Consider the following 14,691-nt stretch of genomic DNA (forward strand, 5'->3'; position numbering starts at 1 on the left):
CGGGAAGCCCCTTCCTCTGGACCAGGAGCAGTGGGACGACAGCTCAGAAGCCCCTACCTCTGGGCCGGGAACAGTGGGACTCAGTACCTTGGTCTGGTGGTCTGGTGTCCTCTGCGTCTTTGTAGTGTGGAATCAGGTGCCTGCCTGTCTGCAGCGGGGTGATTCGGTGTCTTCCGCGTGACTCAGGACCTCGGTAGGGCATGCACAGACCTGCCTGTCTGCAGCGGGCTGATTCGGTGTGTGTTCCGCGCGACTGGGGACCTCGGTAGGGTGTGGGCAGACCTGCCTGTCTGCAGCGAGGTGACTGGGCATCTTCCGCTTGACTCAGGACCTCGGTAGGGCGTGCACAGACCTGCCTGTCTGCAGTGGGCTGATTCGGCGTGTTCTGTGCGACTCGGGACCTAGGTAGGGCATGGGCAGACCTGCCTGTCTGCAGTGAGGTGATTCGGCATCTTCCGCGTGACTCAGGACCTCGCTAGGGCGTGCACAGCGCAGGTACTTTTTCTTTGAGCCAGGGTCTTGCTATGCAGTTCAAGCTGGCTTTGAATTTACTATGTAGCCCAGGCTGGCCTGGAACTTGTGATCCTCCTCCCTCAGCCTCCCAAATGCTAGGATTACAGTTGTGTGCCACCATGCCTGGCTCTATCAGTTTTCTTATTTAAAGATGTGGACCAGAAGTAGAGAGGTTAAGTAACTTCTTGATTCTAGATGGTCTAGTTTAAGAGTCCAGCCTCATAACCATTACAATCACATTGCTTTTTACAACAGAATCTGTGACAAATACCACCTAGATGAATCATAACTTCTCATACAATACATACAAAACTGATTTTAAAATTTTACCTAAAGTAAAAATGGAACTGCTCCTCTTTATTTTTCTGTCTTTGTGGTAACACCATCTTTCTCTCCATTGCTCTCTCCCTTACTAAGTTTTGCTGATTTTACTCTATACATTTCTTGATTTATCCTCACTTCTATTCCTATCTCAACCTCTCTCACATGTACTACTTCAGAAGCCTTATGATTGTTTTTCTCCTCTTCAATCTATCCTTCACAAAGCTGCCAAAAAGACTGATTTAAAATAGAAATCTTTTTATGTATCACTTAAAATAAATTTTAAAAATTTTAAATTTAAATAAAATGTAAACCTATATAACCATAATACTCCCCAGCTTAAAAATTCATCAATATCCCCACAACCTACAGGAAAAAATTCAATCTCCTTAACATCAAATTCAAGATAGAGCCCCAGTGTACTTTTCCAGCCTCATTTCTTGCTGTACCTTTCTTATTGCTTTATACTCCAATAATACCAAAGTTTGTATACATTCTCCCCAAGGAAGTCAAACTCTTTCATATCTTTATGCTTTATCCAACTTGTCTTATTCTCCTAGAAGTTTCTACTCATTTCCTCCTTCTCATCTGCCTAGTTCCTCTCCATCCTTCAATGGTCATCCATCCAGGAAGCCTTTGGTTGTCCAGAAAGGACAATCAAAATGGAATCAGATATCCCTCTTTCACAGACCCAGAATTATGTTAAGTATTTTATATTTATAATTAACTGTTTATGTTTCTGCCTACTAACTAGTTAAAACTTATGTCTGGCAGCTTCCATGTCATTTATACCCTGCACTTCTAGCACAGCAACCAATAAATGCCAACTGTCTTTACCCAATGTATTTCCCTATGAATACTTAACTTTTTATATCATGGAAGATTTTTTTTTTGGTACCGGGGATCGAACTTGGCACCTTGTACTTGCGAGGCAGGCAGCAGCACTACTGAGCTAAATCCCGGCCCTCATGGAGGATTTTCTATGCAATCCAAATGTGAAAATATTAAGGGCAGGCCTGTGACTTTCTGAATTTCTACCAACGTGTATAAAACAGAAGCTCAAATAAACATTAACAATCCAAAGACTGAAAAGAACTGGGTACAGTAACAAACCAAAGGAACATTTTAAGAATAATCTAGTGTAAAAAGACTAAGCATGAGGCAAAATCTGAATTAAAAAATCAATTCTGTTTGGATTTCGTTTGGTTATGAGTATGCAGAAGAAAGGAAAATAATCAGAATAATTGAAAGGATTTTTCATTGAAATACTTTAAGTATAAACTACTATGCCTAGAAAATATGAGGGCACATGAGATTTAAAAAAAGAAACTTACATCAAACAATGTAAAAGTGCAGATCCTAGAGAAAAACAAGATGGCCTCATCTGTTTCAAGATTAAAGTCATGAGACTTGTTAAAATTTTATTTCTTCCTTTATATTCAAACATATATTCTTCACAACTAAAAATAAATCTCAAATTATATTTTTCCTCAAACCTATTTTTTCAATTGCTATTGGTTGTTTCAAGAGAAAGTGAAGCTGGGTATGGTGGCACAAGCCTGTAATCATAGCACTCAGGAGGCTGAGGCTGTGAGTTTGAGGCCAGCCTGGGCTACAGTGAGTTCAAGGCTAGCCTGAACCACACAGCAAGAGCCTGTCTCAAAAAATAAAACAAAAAAAGAGAGAAGAGAAATGAAAGTTGTCAGAAATGCTTAGATATGTATTTTAATTAAGAAAGCAATTTATACAGATTAAAATTAAATATTAGTTTGACAAGTATAAAAGATTTCACACTACAAATATTTCTATAAACTGTCTGTGAAAATAAAGTAGGATTTCTATAATTTTCAGCTAAAATCCTCTATTTCATATATAAACTCCCTTCCAGTAGACATTTTCTCTTTTTTTGGTACCAGGGATCTGAGGATCGAACTTGGGACCTTGCACTTGCAAGGCAGGCGCCGAAACCACTGAGCTAAATCCCCAGGCCAGTAGACATTTTCTAATACCTTGGCCATTAGAGAATCTACTAACTTGACTCTCAAGAAATCATCATATATACATAGTCAAAATAATATAAATCATGTGGGGATTAACTGAGATCATGTCTCCAAGTCTATAGCAATCCCGCACAGCTCCCTCATATATTTTGACACATTAAATTTGGTTTTTGACACAAATGAAGAACTAATATTTTAGTTATAATTGGTTCTTTTCCCTATCTTTCCTGGGGAATCAACTAATAAAGCAAAACCAACTTGAATAACATTGAGACCCCTTGAGGAATAAGTAATCACAGAGCTCATAACAATCTTTAGTAAACAAAGAATCCTGGAGTATGTTCAATATGAAGAACTAGAAGGCCTACTAGCATGGATGAGGCCCTGGGTTCAATTCTCAGAGACAGAGAGTCAGTCCTAAATTTCATACTGTTAAGTTTTCAGAGAGCTGTAAATCAGAGAATCTATTCAATCTATACAATTTATAAAGTTAAAGTTAGAGATTTGACTTTGTAAAGTTTAGTGTAGTTTTAAATAGTCAAAGAAACCCCTTAAGTTTTAAGAAATCTCTTAAAAAGGGGGGAAAACACACAAGAAAACATTTTATCCAGAAACTTTAGACCATATAAAAATCTAGTGAACAGTAAACCAACAAAAGGAATCATAACCCAGAAAGCAACTGAAAACAAACATTAGATTGTTCATGTAGGAAAAAGGAATTTTACACAGCACAAAGGAATCTACAGATTTAAATAACCTAGTCAAAACTACTCCTGGAACAATGCTACATTTTTGAGTCGTCTGAATATTTAGCACTTTTGAGTAGTATTAAACCCATGTGCAAATCAAACAAGGCTTTACACAGTGTAGCTAGATGGGCATTATGTATCTTAAGTTGTATTTTGGTGACAAGTACCAGAAAAAATAAAAGGGTCTAAATTGCAACAAAAACATCTTACACTGGTGAAACATATACACTGCACTATCATGTTCACATATAAAAATGACAGGCCTTTTCATTACTGAAAATAAAGTTTTGGGGTGTTTTTAACCAAAGTGGAAATGGATTGGTAATAATCAAGTAAAAAATCCAACAGGTGTCCCTTTGACTAACTGCTTGCACCTGGCCATGGAATGGAATGACTCACTAACCCACACACACAAAAATCAAACTTTACTATCATACTCTAATCAACTTACCAAGAAACTATCACTCAAAAGAAGGCACAGTTTAAATTTTGGTAAGCCCAGAAAGCCTGAAAAACAAAACAAAAACAAAAAAATATAGAAGATAGTCCTTAACAACTGCATTAAAAAATGGGCAAAGAGCTTGAATAAAGATTTCTTCAAAGAAGACCTACAAATGATCAACAAGCATGTGAAAAGATGCCCAGGATCATCAGTCAGGAAAATACAAATTAAAACTATAATGAGATACTACTTTACTTCCACTAGGACAGCTACATCAACAACAACACAAAACAGAAAACACAAACACTGGTGAGATACAGAGAAACTGGAATCCTCATACATTGTTAATGGGAATATAAAATGGCATGGCCACTATGGAAAAGAGTTTGATGATTTCTCAAAAAGTTAACACAGAATTGCCATCCAACTCAGCAGTTCAATTGTCAAGAGAAATGAACACAAGTACTCAAATAATTGTTTATAAATGTTCACAGCAGTTCTTGAAAACGACAGAAGGTGGAAATAACCTAAATGCCTATCAATAGATAAAAGTATGTACAAATTGTTGTCTATACACACATTGAGATATGATTCACCCATAAAAGGGAATTAAGTACCAATATACACCACAACATGGATGAACGTAAAAATATTACACTGAGAGCAACCAGAGATGCACAAGTCATATATTGTATGAGTTTACTTACGAGATCTAGAGCAGTGATGGCCAACCTTTTAGAGACGAGCGCCCAAACTGCAACCCAAAACCACTTATTTATCACAAAGTGCCAACGCTGCAATTAAATCTGAATACTGGGGTTTTAGTTTAGAAAAACAACTCATACATTAACATCTTTTGTCTTAAAAAGAAAAACAACATGCATGCCATAGGTTCGCCACCACACTCAACAGTGTATACAACTGGCACTACTCTTCAAACTGAAAATATTTATTAAACAAAAATCATATAATTATAATTTACTGCATGCAGTAGGCAAGAATTTTAATAATTATTTAATAAATAATGCCCATTATATAAAATGCTGAATAGCCAGTATGATATGGTTTTGCAGGATTATGCTATATTAGAACTTTAAGTATACCTGATATGATTAACAGGAGTAATTTTGTACTAAATACACAACTGTCACCTAATTTGTTCATTAATATTACAATGCCTTCTTTATATAACTGTAAATAATTTCACCTGGAAAAACTGAAGTCATTTAAAGTACAGTTGAAGCAGTTTGATTCAACACAGGATAGTCTATGTGGTGCCATTCTTGCAGGCCGTAAATGAGGTTAGCTCTGTTCTGAAAATACTGACTTCATAATACAGTAACGTCTTACATCTCCAGGTGTCAGGATTCTTGGAACATCAAGGAGGGGGACACAGCTGAGGATCCAATAGCAAAGCAAAAAGCCACCAAGTAGAAGAAACACTGAAATTCTGCAAAGCCTATTCTATAGGCTCCACTGGCCCCTGATTTTTACAAACCATTTTATTAACCTCAGTTTCTGGGTTCTTTTGTCCCAGCAAATGTAAAACAGCACATCAGAAGAAGCATGTGAGAAGGAGCAATGCTAGATGAACCATGAGAACTGACAACAAGGAGATTCATAAATCTCAAATAATATAGAACCCCAACCATGTAATACTAGTACTGGAGTAAGAATTATAATTCTAAGATCCTAAACTAGGAGACCCAGTTAGTCTTTGTCTCATGTTCCAGCTCTGTATGATGATCACACAATATAAAAGTCTATCTTTTTAAATTTTTTTGGTATTGGGGATTGAACTCAGGGCTTTGCTCATGCTAGGCAAGCACACTATGACATATTCTTCATTACAGTTTGGTAAGCCTCTATTATTTTAAAAAATGGAATCTGAACATTTTTCCTTGATCATAAAATGAATAGATTGTACAGAACTTGGAAAATACTAAAAGTGTAAAGAAAATTAAAACCACTTATAACTCACTACCCAGAAAGAGAGGCACAACTGACATCTTCATTTTCTTTCAAGTGTCTTCATGTATCAGTATGTACATGTACCTTTTTTGTAACTTTTTTTTTGTAACCCAGCATTATTTGTGGGCATTTCCCAACTCAAAAGGTCTTTATAGAACTACTTTAATGACTCTATATACCGTAATTTATTCTACTATTGTAGATTTTAGTTGGTATAAAAGATTTCATAAAGTATTCCACTGTGTATACAGGATAAGCTATTTTAGGGAAAATTTCAATAGAACAGCTTAACAATTACAGTGAAAATGATTCAAAAGTTGTAGTTCATAAAACTAGGTTATCAAATACAATATTTAGGAACAAATGAGGTACTTGGAGAACCAAATTGAATAAATTTTGGAAAATGATCATTTTAAGTGGTTTCTGATGCCAGCAATATGATTAAGAAAATTCTGGATTACTGTAACAAATTATAACCCTTAATAACCAGCGTTCATTAAAGACATGAGTCTATTAGTGGCCCTGCATAGGCATTCAATAAGCAAATACTTATTGGATACTACTACTTGATAAGCACTATGCTAGGCCATGTTTATAACAATATTAAGAGCCCACTTTGTAAAATATTCTAGAAAATGCGATAGCAGCATAAAACATTTTAACAAAATGTGGAAAAACATCATCCAAAATGCCACAGTACCGATTCTCTCATTGTAGTTCTTACCCAGCATCTATCTCTTCCGCTGGATGATAAGCAACAGGACAGCAGTCTGTCACCATCTCTGTATTTCCAGTTCTTGGCATAAATCAGACTTCATGACAGGTTTGCTAAATGACTACTTTTCATATTTTGGAGAGTACTGGGGATTGAACTAGGAGCCTTGTGCTCTTTATCCCCAGCTCTTGAATGACTACATTTATAATACAGTTTTCAGTCCTAATCTAAAAACATGCATGTTTATACAAATGAAAATGTGTACACCTTGATAATGCTGTTTTCACTCTATTTCCATGTTTGTATCGGTCTTCTGGCTGTGTAGTATTCCGTTACATTTAGGATAATTTAGAAAACAATTCTCTTGGTGTTATCGTCAAAGATTATCTCAAGTGCTTTTACACTGTACAGCTAATAATGCAGCAATCATATCTAGCTTTATTGGTCTTAGAGACATTTCTCAACAACTGGGCTCATTTCTAAACAAAAATAATCTACAAGTTAACCTAATCAAAAAAGATTACTCATAAGTAGAATTTTGAAAGATAAAGAAATTACAATTCTATTTTGTCAAATCAACTGTGCACAGCAAGCAATTATTATGAAATGTGACTGTCCAATCTAAATCTTTTAAGAGAACTGCTTCATATATATTTAGTAAAGATGCTTCTGATGATAGGCAGTGAAAATTCTTAAGTTGCAAATAAGATGTCTAACAGAATTTCAACCCTTTTGAAAGGGCCACGCACTATACTTCTAATTCCCTGGAGGCACACAGCTTGCCTGGTCCCTCAGGGTACACAAATGTAAGTGACTTTGCCCTTCTGAAAAATGCCGCCTCCTCTTTTCCTACATTTACAGATTCTAGAAGAAAAACAATCTACCTGGCCACATACAAGCATTCAAGCCTCAACCACAGACAGAAGTAGCTTATGGGAAAGCCAACTGCATTTGCAAAATAAGAAGCTGGTTAATGTACATATTTCTTTAACTAATTGTGATGAGCACCTACTATAGTACTGCATCTGTGCAGCACGGCCCTTCATTGATTACTGAAATCATTAACCCGATTTTCTTTGTTGGGCGTGGGGTGAAAAGATGAGAAGAAAAACAGTTAACTATCTTACAATTTAATTGCGGCCCAAGTATGATTACCAACAATTGGCGCTAAAAAGACAATATAATCTATAAAAGGTAACTTCATTGTAGGGAAGAAAGACAGTCTTTCGGGCTAACCAAAAGATATGCTCGAGCATTTAATTTTTAAAAGAAGTATGCTATTCAATTTGTATTTTGTCCGTCAAGTTTTTCATGAATGTCAATACGTGTACCATGTTGTATTATTTGCTTTACAGGATTTTCTGTACGCATACACACACATAAATCGCAACTCACCAGATATACATAAAAACAATTACCTAAAGCAAAAATTCTATAGGTGTTGCTTGGAACGTGGAACCCTTCAGTCCCCAGAACTTCTATTTCACATGACACGAGAGCGCGTGCCATGACAAAGACCTCCAAACACAAACATACAAAGACACGCTTCTAAAAACGCTCCTAAGCCAAGTTCACAGCTGGCACTTGTGGCACACTCAAGTCGCTGCTGAGGCAGCTGTCACAGGCCAATCACACACACCCAAGAGTGCTAGCGTGCCACCTAAGGAAGACAAGCTGATGATCAGCGCACAAATCCCCAGGCTGGAAAGCACAACGCCTTTGTGCCACCTAGAAAGCTCCCTAGGAAAGTGAAACAGGTTGGCGATTTAAAGGCAATTAATTACCAGCTTACAGCAATACAGTAAACGAGGGATTTTATTTGAGCATTCAAGAGAAGGGAGCCGCACCATTCAATTACCGAATAGGTAGTAAGCACCGGGCTTCCCCTCTTCTTGGGGAAGTGGGAGAGGAGGACGAGGGAAAAGGAAAAACGCAGGTCCAGCAGCAATCCCTCTCAGGGCAGCGCGTGGAGGCTGCAGCGAACTCCGCTCCCTAGGCCTCCTCCCACCCCTTCCCGTCCCACCGCCACCCGGCCGCCTCCGGCTCGCCTACCTTCGCCTTGCCAGCTTCCAGCTTCTTCTGCCTCTCCTCGTCCTCCATGGCCTCTGCGGGACAGGCGGGTGGGAGAAAGAGAGGGGGCGGGGATGGAAAGGAAGGGTCAGTTCAGACGAGGGTAGGACCGGTAGCGCAGGGCCGGGAAGCAGGCCCGGCGCTCCGCCCGCCTGAGGTGGATCACACTCTCCGCGCTCACTGGCGAATCGTCCTCCGCCGCACGAGCCGCGCCGTCACCGCCGCCATCTTCGTCTCCACGTAAACACCCGGCGGGCGGGGAAGGGGGGAGGTCGGTCCGCGCAGCCGCCGAGCCCCGCGCCGGGCAGGTGCGCCCCATCCCCCATCCCCCGGGTCCGCGGGACCAGCCCTTCCCGGGCCAGCGGGGGCTGGCTGTGCCCGGGCTCCCCAGGACAGCCACCCGATCCAGGGACCCAGGCTAGAACGCCGCCTTCGTATTTACAAAAATAACAGACGTCTAACGGTGAAATTGGCCAGCCCTTTTTTGAAAAGCCCCAGTGGAAAAGATGAGGGGGAGGGAGGAACCCACCAGACAATAGTGTTTCAACTCCTGGACTCAAGATCTTTGGACCTTCACTTCCTTGGTCTAAGAGCCCCTCCTTCGCCACATTGGTTCCCGCCCAATATCGGGTTCACCCTTTAAACCCCACGTCAGGCACAAATAGCTCTTCTGCTTTCTTTGTTTCCTTATATCTTGACTGGAACGTTACCTACTCAAAACTTGCTCCCCTCCCACCGCTCTGCGGAGCTTTCATAAGCAATGATGTTCTGAAAGGAGCCTGAATTTAGGAATCTGCGCTGAGGACAAAGCCAGAACATCTTAACTTTCTAGCTGTAGTGACCTTGAACGATTACCTGTTCTTTCCGACCTGATCTGGAATTTTTGGAAGGGTTGTTAATATACATGGATGCCCCTGGCATACTAAAACATCTGAAGTAATGTTAGTTTTCTTTCTCCTTGTAGTTTATGTATTCTGCACGATATTTTAATAATATTCCAGGACTCCTCAATGGCAGAGATTTATCATGAGTCTTGTCCCATGTTGACATTATATGGTGACTAGCATGTTGCTTTGCACCCAGTGAACACTTCTTAGATTAAGTTGAGATGTGTTTATACATTGAGCGCCACTTTTTTTTTTCTCCCTTCATCTGCTCCCTCTTTCCTTTTTTCTCCCTACTCAACAACCCTCACATCCATTCCTAGGGTGAACTAAACATTGTAACGGCTCAGGTTGATCGTTTCTCCTTTGTTTTCAGGAAGGTGGGACTGAAAAACTGAACAATGAGAACTAAAATAGACTATGAGTTCAATCATTGAAGTGATATTAAATGAAGGTTGAGGTTAAAAAGGAGAAAGATCAAGGACCTTATATTACCACAAACTGAAGGCAGTGGCCCTAATATGGAAGTTCTCAGATTTAAGACTTTTCCCCCTGTAATTCCACATTGCATACATAATTGTGCCAACCTGTAACACCTGGGTATGTATTGCTCTTTTATCTTAACCTGAATTGGGAACTGGATGAGATTAGACATTTTATCATAGGAATAAAAGAATTGCAAGAATAAAGAGATAAGTATTTTACTCAATCATCAAAGTGAGTAGAACTAGAACAAGAATCAAGTGTTCTGATTGTGCAGCGATTTAAATACTGCCTGGATTGAGGGATTACATTTGTAGATTCTGATTGCCTTGGAGAAGAAAGCTCCAGGATATCTGATACTGTACCTGTTTGTTAAAAGATACTGCTTTCTCCGTGACTAGGGGGTTCATTTATTTGTTCCAGTATGTGCTGAAAATGTTCAAGAACACCTGCTAGAGCAACAAAGTTATTTCAGTTCCCCTTCACTATTAACAACCAATCATATACATGTTTGTTTTACATATAATTGTTGACCAATAAATGTTGAAAGTTGTGTTTAGTTCTATTAGGAGGGAAAGCATGTGGCATCAGTGCTCTGACTCTTCCTCCTGGCACCTATTCACATCATGTTATATGCATGCCATGTCTTTCACTCACTCAGGTCATTCCTTGAGAAGATGATACTTCAGCAAGAACTTGAAAAAGGTAAGGGAGTGAGCCATGGAGGTTAGAGAGAATATAGCAAATCCAAAGGAACTCAAGCTAGAGAATGACTGATGTGTTAAGGGAAGAATAGAAGGCAAGGGTGGTTACAGTGAAGTGACCAAGGAGAGCAGTAGGAGATGAAGTCATTTGGAGTTCTGAAGGTCACTGTAAGAACTTTGGCTTTTACTCTGAGTAAGATCAGAAGCCACTGGAGAATTCTTAGCAGATGAGTGAAACGATCTGGTTTGCATTATTAAAGGACACCAGGTTGCTATGAGGAGAGAGGGCTATGGGGGCTCTGTTTGGATGTTACTGCAATAATCCAGATGAGATAATGGGAGTTTGTACCACAGTGGTAGTGGAAGCAATGATGAGCCATCAGATTCTGAATACATTCTGAACATAGAGCTAACAGTGCCATAAGAGTTTAGATTAAATGTGAGATTTGAGACAAAATGAAGTCAAGATTGACTCTAGAGGTTTTGGCCTGGGCAGCTGAAATGATAAAGTTACCAGTAATGGAACTGGAAAGGGGAAAATTTGAAGGATACCAAGAGTTCAGTTTTGGACATGATAATTTAGATGTACAAATTAGGCATCCAAGGAGTGATGTTATCTTATATATCTAAGTTTAGAGTTCAGAAGAGAGGTCTCAGCTAGAAATAAAATTTCAAGAATGGTCAGCATTCAGCACATAGGTGGTGTTTTAAGTTAGGAGATAGAATGGGTTAATCTAGTGTCATGCTTTCCAATTCAATAGCCAAAGACTAGGCTATTGAGTACATGAAATGTAGCCAGTCTGAGTTGCAATATGCCATAAGCACAACACTCTGGATTTCCAAGACTTAGTATTAAAACAAAATAACAAAATCTATTAATATTTTTATATTAGTGAAATGACTATATTTGTGGTACAGTGGGTTATATAAAATACATGTGAATTTCAGCAGCTTCTTTTTAATTTTTTAACATAAGTACTAGAAAATTTCAAATTATATATGTAGCTTGCATTTGTAATTTGGATTATTTTTCTATTGGACCATGCTGCTTTAAGGAGCAAGTTTAGATGGAGAAGTGATAACATTGAGTAAGTCTTAGAATACTCCATCTCTAAATTGAGATGAATCAGCTGATGAGACTGAGAACAGTGCCTAGCTGTGTTAAAAAAAAAACAAACTTGTACCCAAGTGAAGAAAGAAACGATGAACTGTGATGACTATTTCTAGTAAGTCAAGTAAAATGAGACCTCAGACAGGACCATTGCTTGTAGGCTTCCATAGAAGTTACTGCAATTGAATCATTAAGTCTTTCATACTGAGTGCAAATACGGCTTCAGTATTCGCAAAGAGCCCCTCATGGTCACATCCAGTGAACTAGAACTGAAAAGAAAAATGAACTCTGGAATAACATTGTAGGGATTCTGTTTATAACATGTATAAAATTCATAAGTTTTATTATGCTACACTTCCTTCAGTCTTGACTTACCTTCTCAATAGTAAGAATACTATACTGTACTTGTTTTCCCAGTGGAATTAAATTCAAGATGTTTAAAGGCACTTTTAGCATCCTAGTTATTTAAATACCTAGTTATTTTAATGTCCTAGGTATTTAAATAGTCCTAGTTCCTCTTTGGCAAGATAGAAAACAAAGGTATATAGAGTACCTATGTGGTCAGCAAACAAGATTCTTGTAATACTATAGTTAAATTGTATTTTTGAGAAGCTTTTGCTGCACGTATATTGTTATTGTCATTCCATGTTATTTCATCTTTCACAAGTTGATCAGGTACCAATACATATCACTAGACCTTTACCACTAAAACTACAATTGAGCAATTGCAGCAATTCCTTAGATTTTGTAAATAAAACAAAACCAATACAATGTGCTTCTACTCTAAATTGATTGGAACAAAATACAACTTCTAAATCATGAAGAAGGACCTTATAGTTTGTATTTAGTTATCTTCTGTGGATTAAATAACTTTCCTGCCTTTTCTCATGTATCATTAAAATGTATTTCATGATAAAATAATGGCTAAAAGCTGCCATTCTCTGGATCTTGGCTGAATTCTGTAGAATGCATTTAATCACTTAGTAGTTTTCATTAAATATTTGAGCTATGTCTCTGTCTCACCATAGCACAATTATCTTATGTTTCCCATGTGCTTAATATCTATTTGTGTTTCACTATATTAATGACAAAACAGAAAACAGGTCTGCTCCTTTCCTTTTTTCTCTGATAGCCAGAAGGAGACCCGACTCAACTGGCAGCTGTCCTCTTGTTCCCCTCACTTCAAGGGTGTCCTGGACTTCTGCCCCCAGCATCTTCCCACCACTCCTGGGATTGTTTCCTCAGGTCTCTGGGCTCAGTTGACAGGAACAGCTGCTAAGCTGATAGCCAGGACACCCCTACCCCACTCCAAGTTTCTGCAGGTGCGGAGAGAAAACTGTACTTAATGAGGCAAAGATTGGAGAGGGATGGGGACCTAGTTCTCATATCTTTGAAATCTCCAAATCGATGGGCCATGATCTACACGGCTGGCCCTCTCAGAGACTTGTTTAAAGCAGCACAGTCATTATTTCAGCTCCATCGTTTTTGCAGAAAGAGCTGTCAGTTCAAGAGCCATGTAGGCCGGGGATTTAGCTCAGTGGTTTTGCTGCTGCTGCAAAAGAAAGCGCAAGGACCCAAGTTTGATTCCCGGTACCAAAAAAAAAAAAAAAAAAAAAAGAGCCATGTCTCCCTAAATTTGGTGAGCTGTCATGATAGCTGAGGCTGTTCTAGATGCCCACACAGCTCTGAGAGATATTTGCTTTGGCCAGCAGGCTTGAAACATGGATCTATCCTTAATGACTGCACCTTTAACCTCCAAATGACCATGCCCTCCTCTGTCATTACTACAAAAGTTCTAAAATAGCTCTGTGAAATGCAAGAAACTGCACAATCGTGATCCACTGCTCTTCTATACAAGCAGTGCCCCTCATACTCCTCAGGTCAGTCTAAGGGAGTTTTCTCCTCTGCACAAACCCCTGTGTTACAGGAGAGATCCCTGTAAAGCCTCACTTGCGTGATCTTACTGCCTACTCATGACTTTTATCTCCAGCTGAGTGCCTTCTCTAAATACAGCTGGTAACACCAGAAACTGCTGGCCCTGAAGATTTCTAGATACTGGCAGAGATGTGTGGATATCTCAGGTGACCTGCAGAGAGTTCCAGAGAAGCAGCAGAAACTGCTGAAAGAATGCCAGAGAGTCACCAAGGGAGTTATAAGCCTCAGTTGCTGAGAAGCTGATAGGGGTGGCTAGAAGCTGTCAAGAGCTGTAACACTAACAGCCGTAACATTAAAGGCTGAGAGTTACTGGCACTCAAAGCCCAGAGCCGGTAGCATGAAGGGAATTACACTTTGCCAGTTTGTGATTTCTATCTGAATTGAGCAAAAGAATCCTCAGCTGATTGGTGACAAAACTACAAGATTATTAACCTCTTTTAATTTAAATGAAAATACATTTTTCTGTTGCAGTATTAGTTCGCCCTCTTTTTAGCATGTGGCTTTTTGAATTTTCACATGAGCAATCTATCCATTTGCAATTCAATCATGTTATTGTCCACAGATCTCTAAAATGTACATAAGCCTTTCAAATTAAAATTCAATATTCAGTTCTTTGAGATACCTCATCTACTGGTGAGTTCTTTCTCTTATTATCCTAACCATTTTTTTCCCGGTACCAGGGATTGAACTCAGGACCTTGCACTTGCCAGGCAGCCACTGTGCCACTGAGCCATATACCTGGCCCCTTATTATCCTAAACATTTAAAAAATGTTACTTTGTGTTCAGTTAGAT

At 39.0% G+C, this 14,691-nt stretch overlaps 1 protein-coding gene across 1 annotated transcript in view; it reads right to left on the reverse strand.

Annotated features, from left to right (window-relative positions):
• LOC147829676 (A-kinase anchor protein 9-like) overlaps positions 1–8,692 on the reverse strand; it is a 69,329-nt gene extending 60,637 nt beyond the window's left edge. The window contains 1 exon segment of the mRNA XM_087204468.1: positions 4,035–8,692. Within this exon segment, the coding sequence (XP_087060594.1) occupies positions 4,035–4,145 (111 nt within the window). The 5' untranslated portion in view covers positions 4,146–8,692.
• Positions 8,693–14,691: the final 5,999 nt, after the last annotated feature.

Source organism: Heterocephalus glaber, unplaced genomic scaffold (assembly GCF_053883595.1).
Source record: "Heterocephalus glaber isolate CG9 unplaced genomic scaffold, H.glaber_assembly_v1.0 deba00000546, whole genome shotgun sequence".
Lineage (NCBI taxonomy): Eukaryota > Metazoa > Chordata > Mammalia > Rodentia > Bathyergidae > Heterocephalus > Heterocephalus glaber.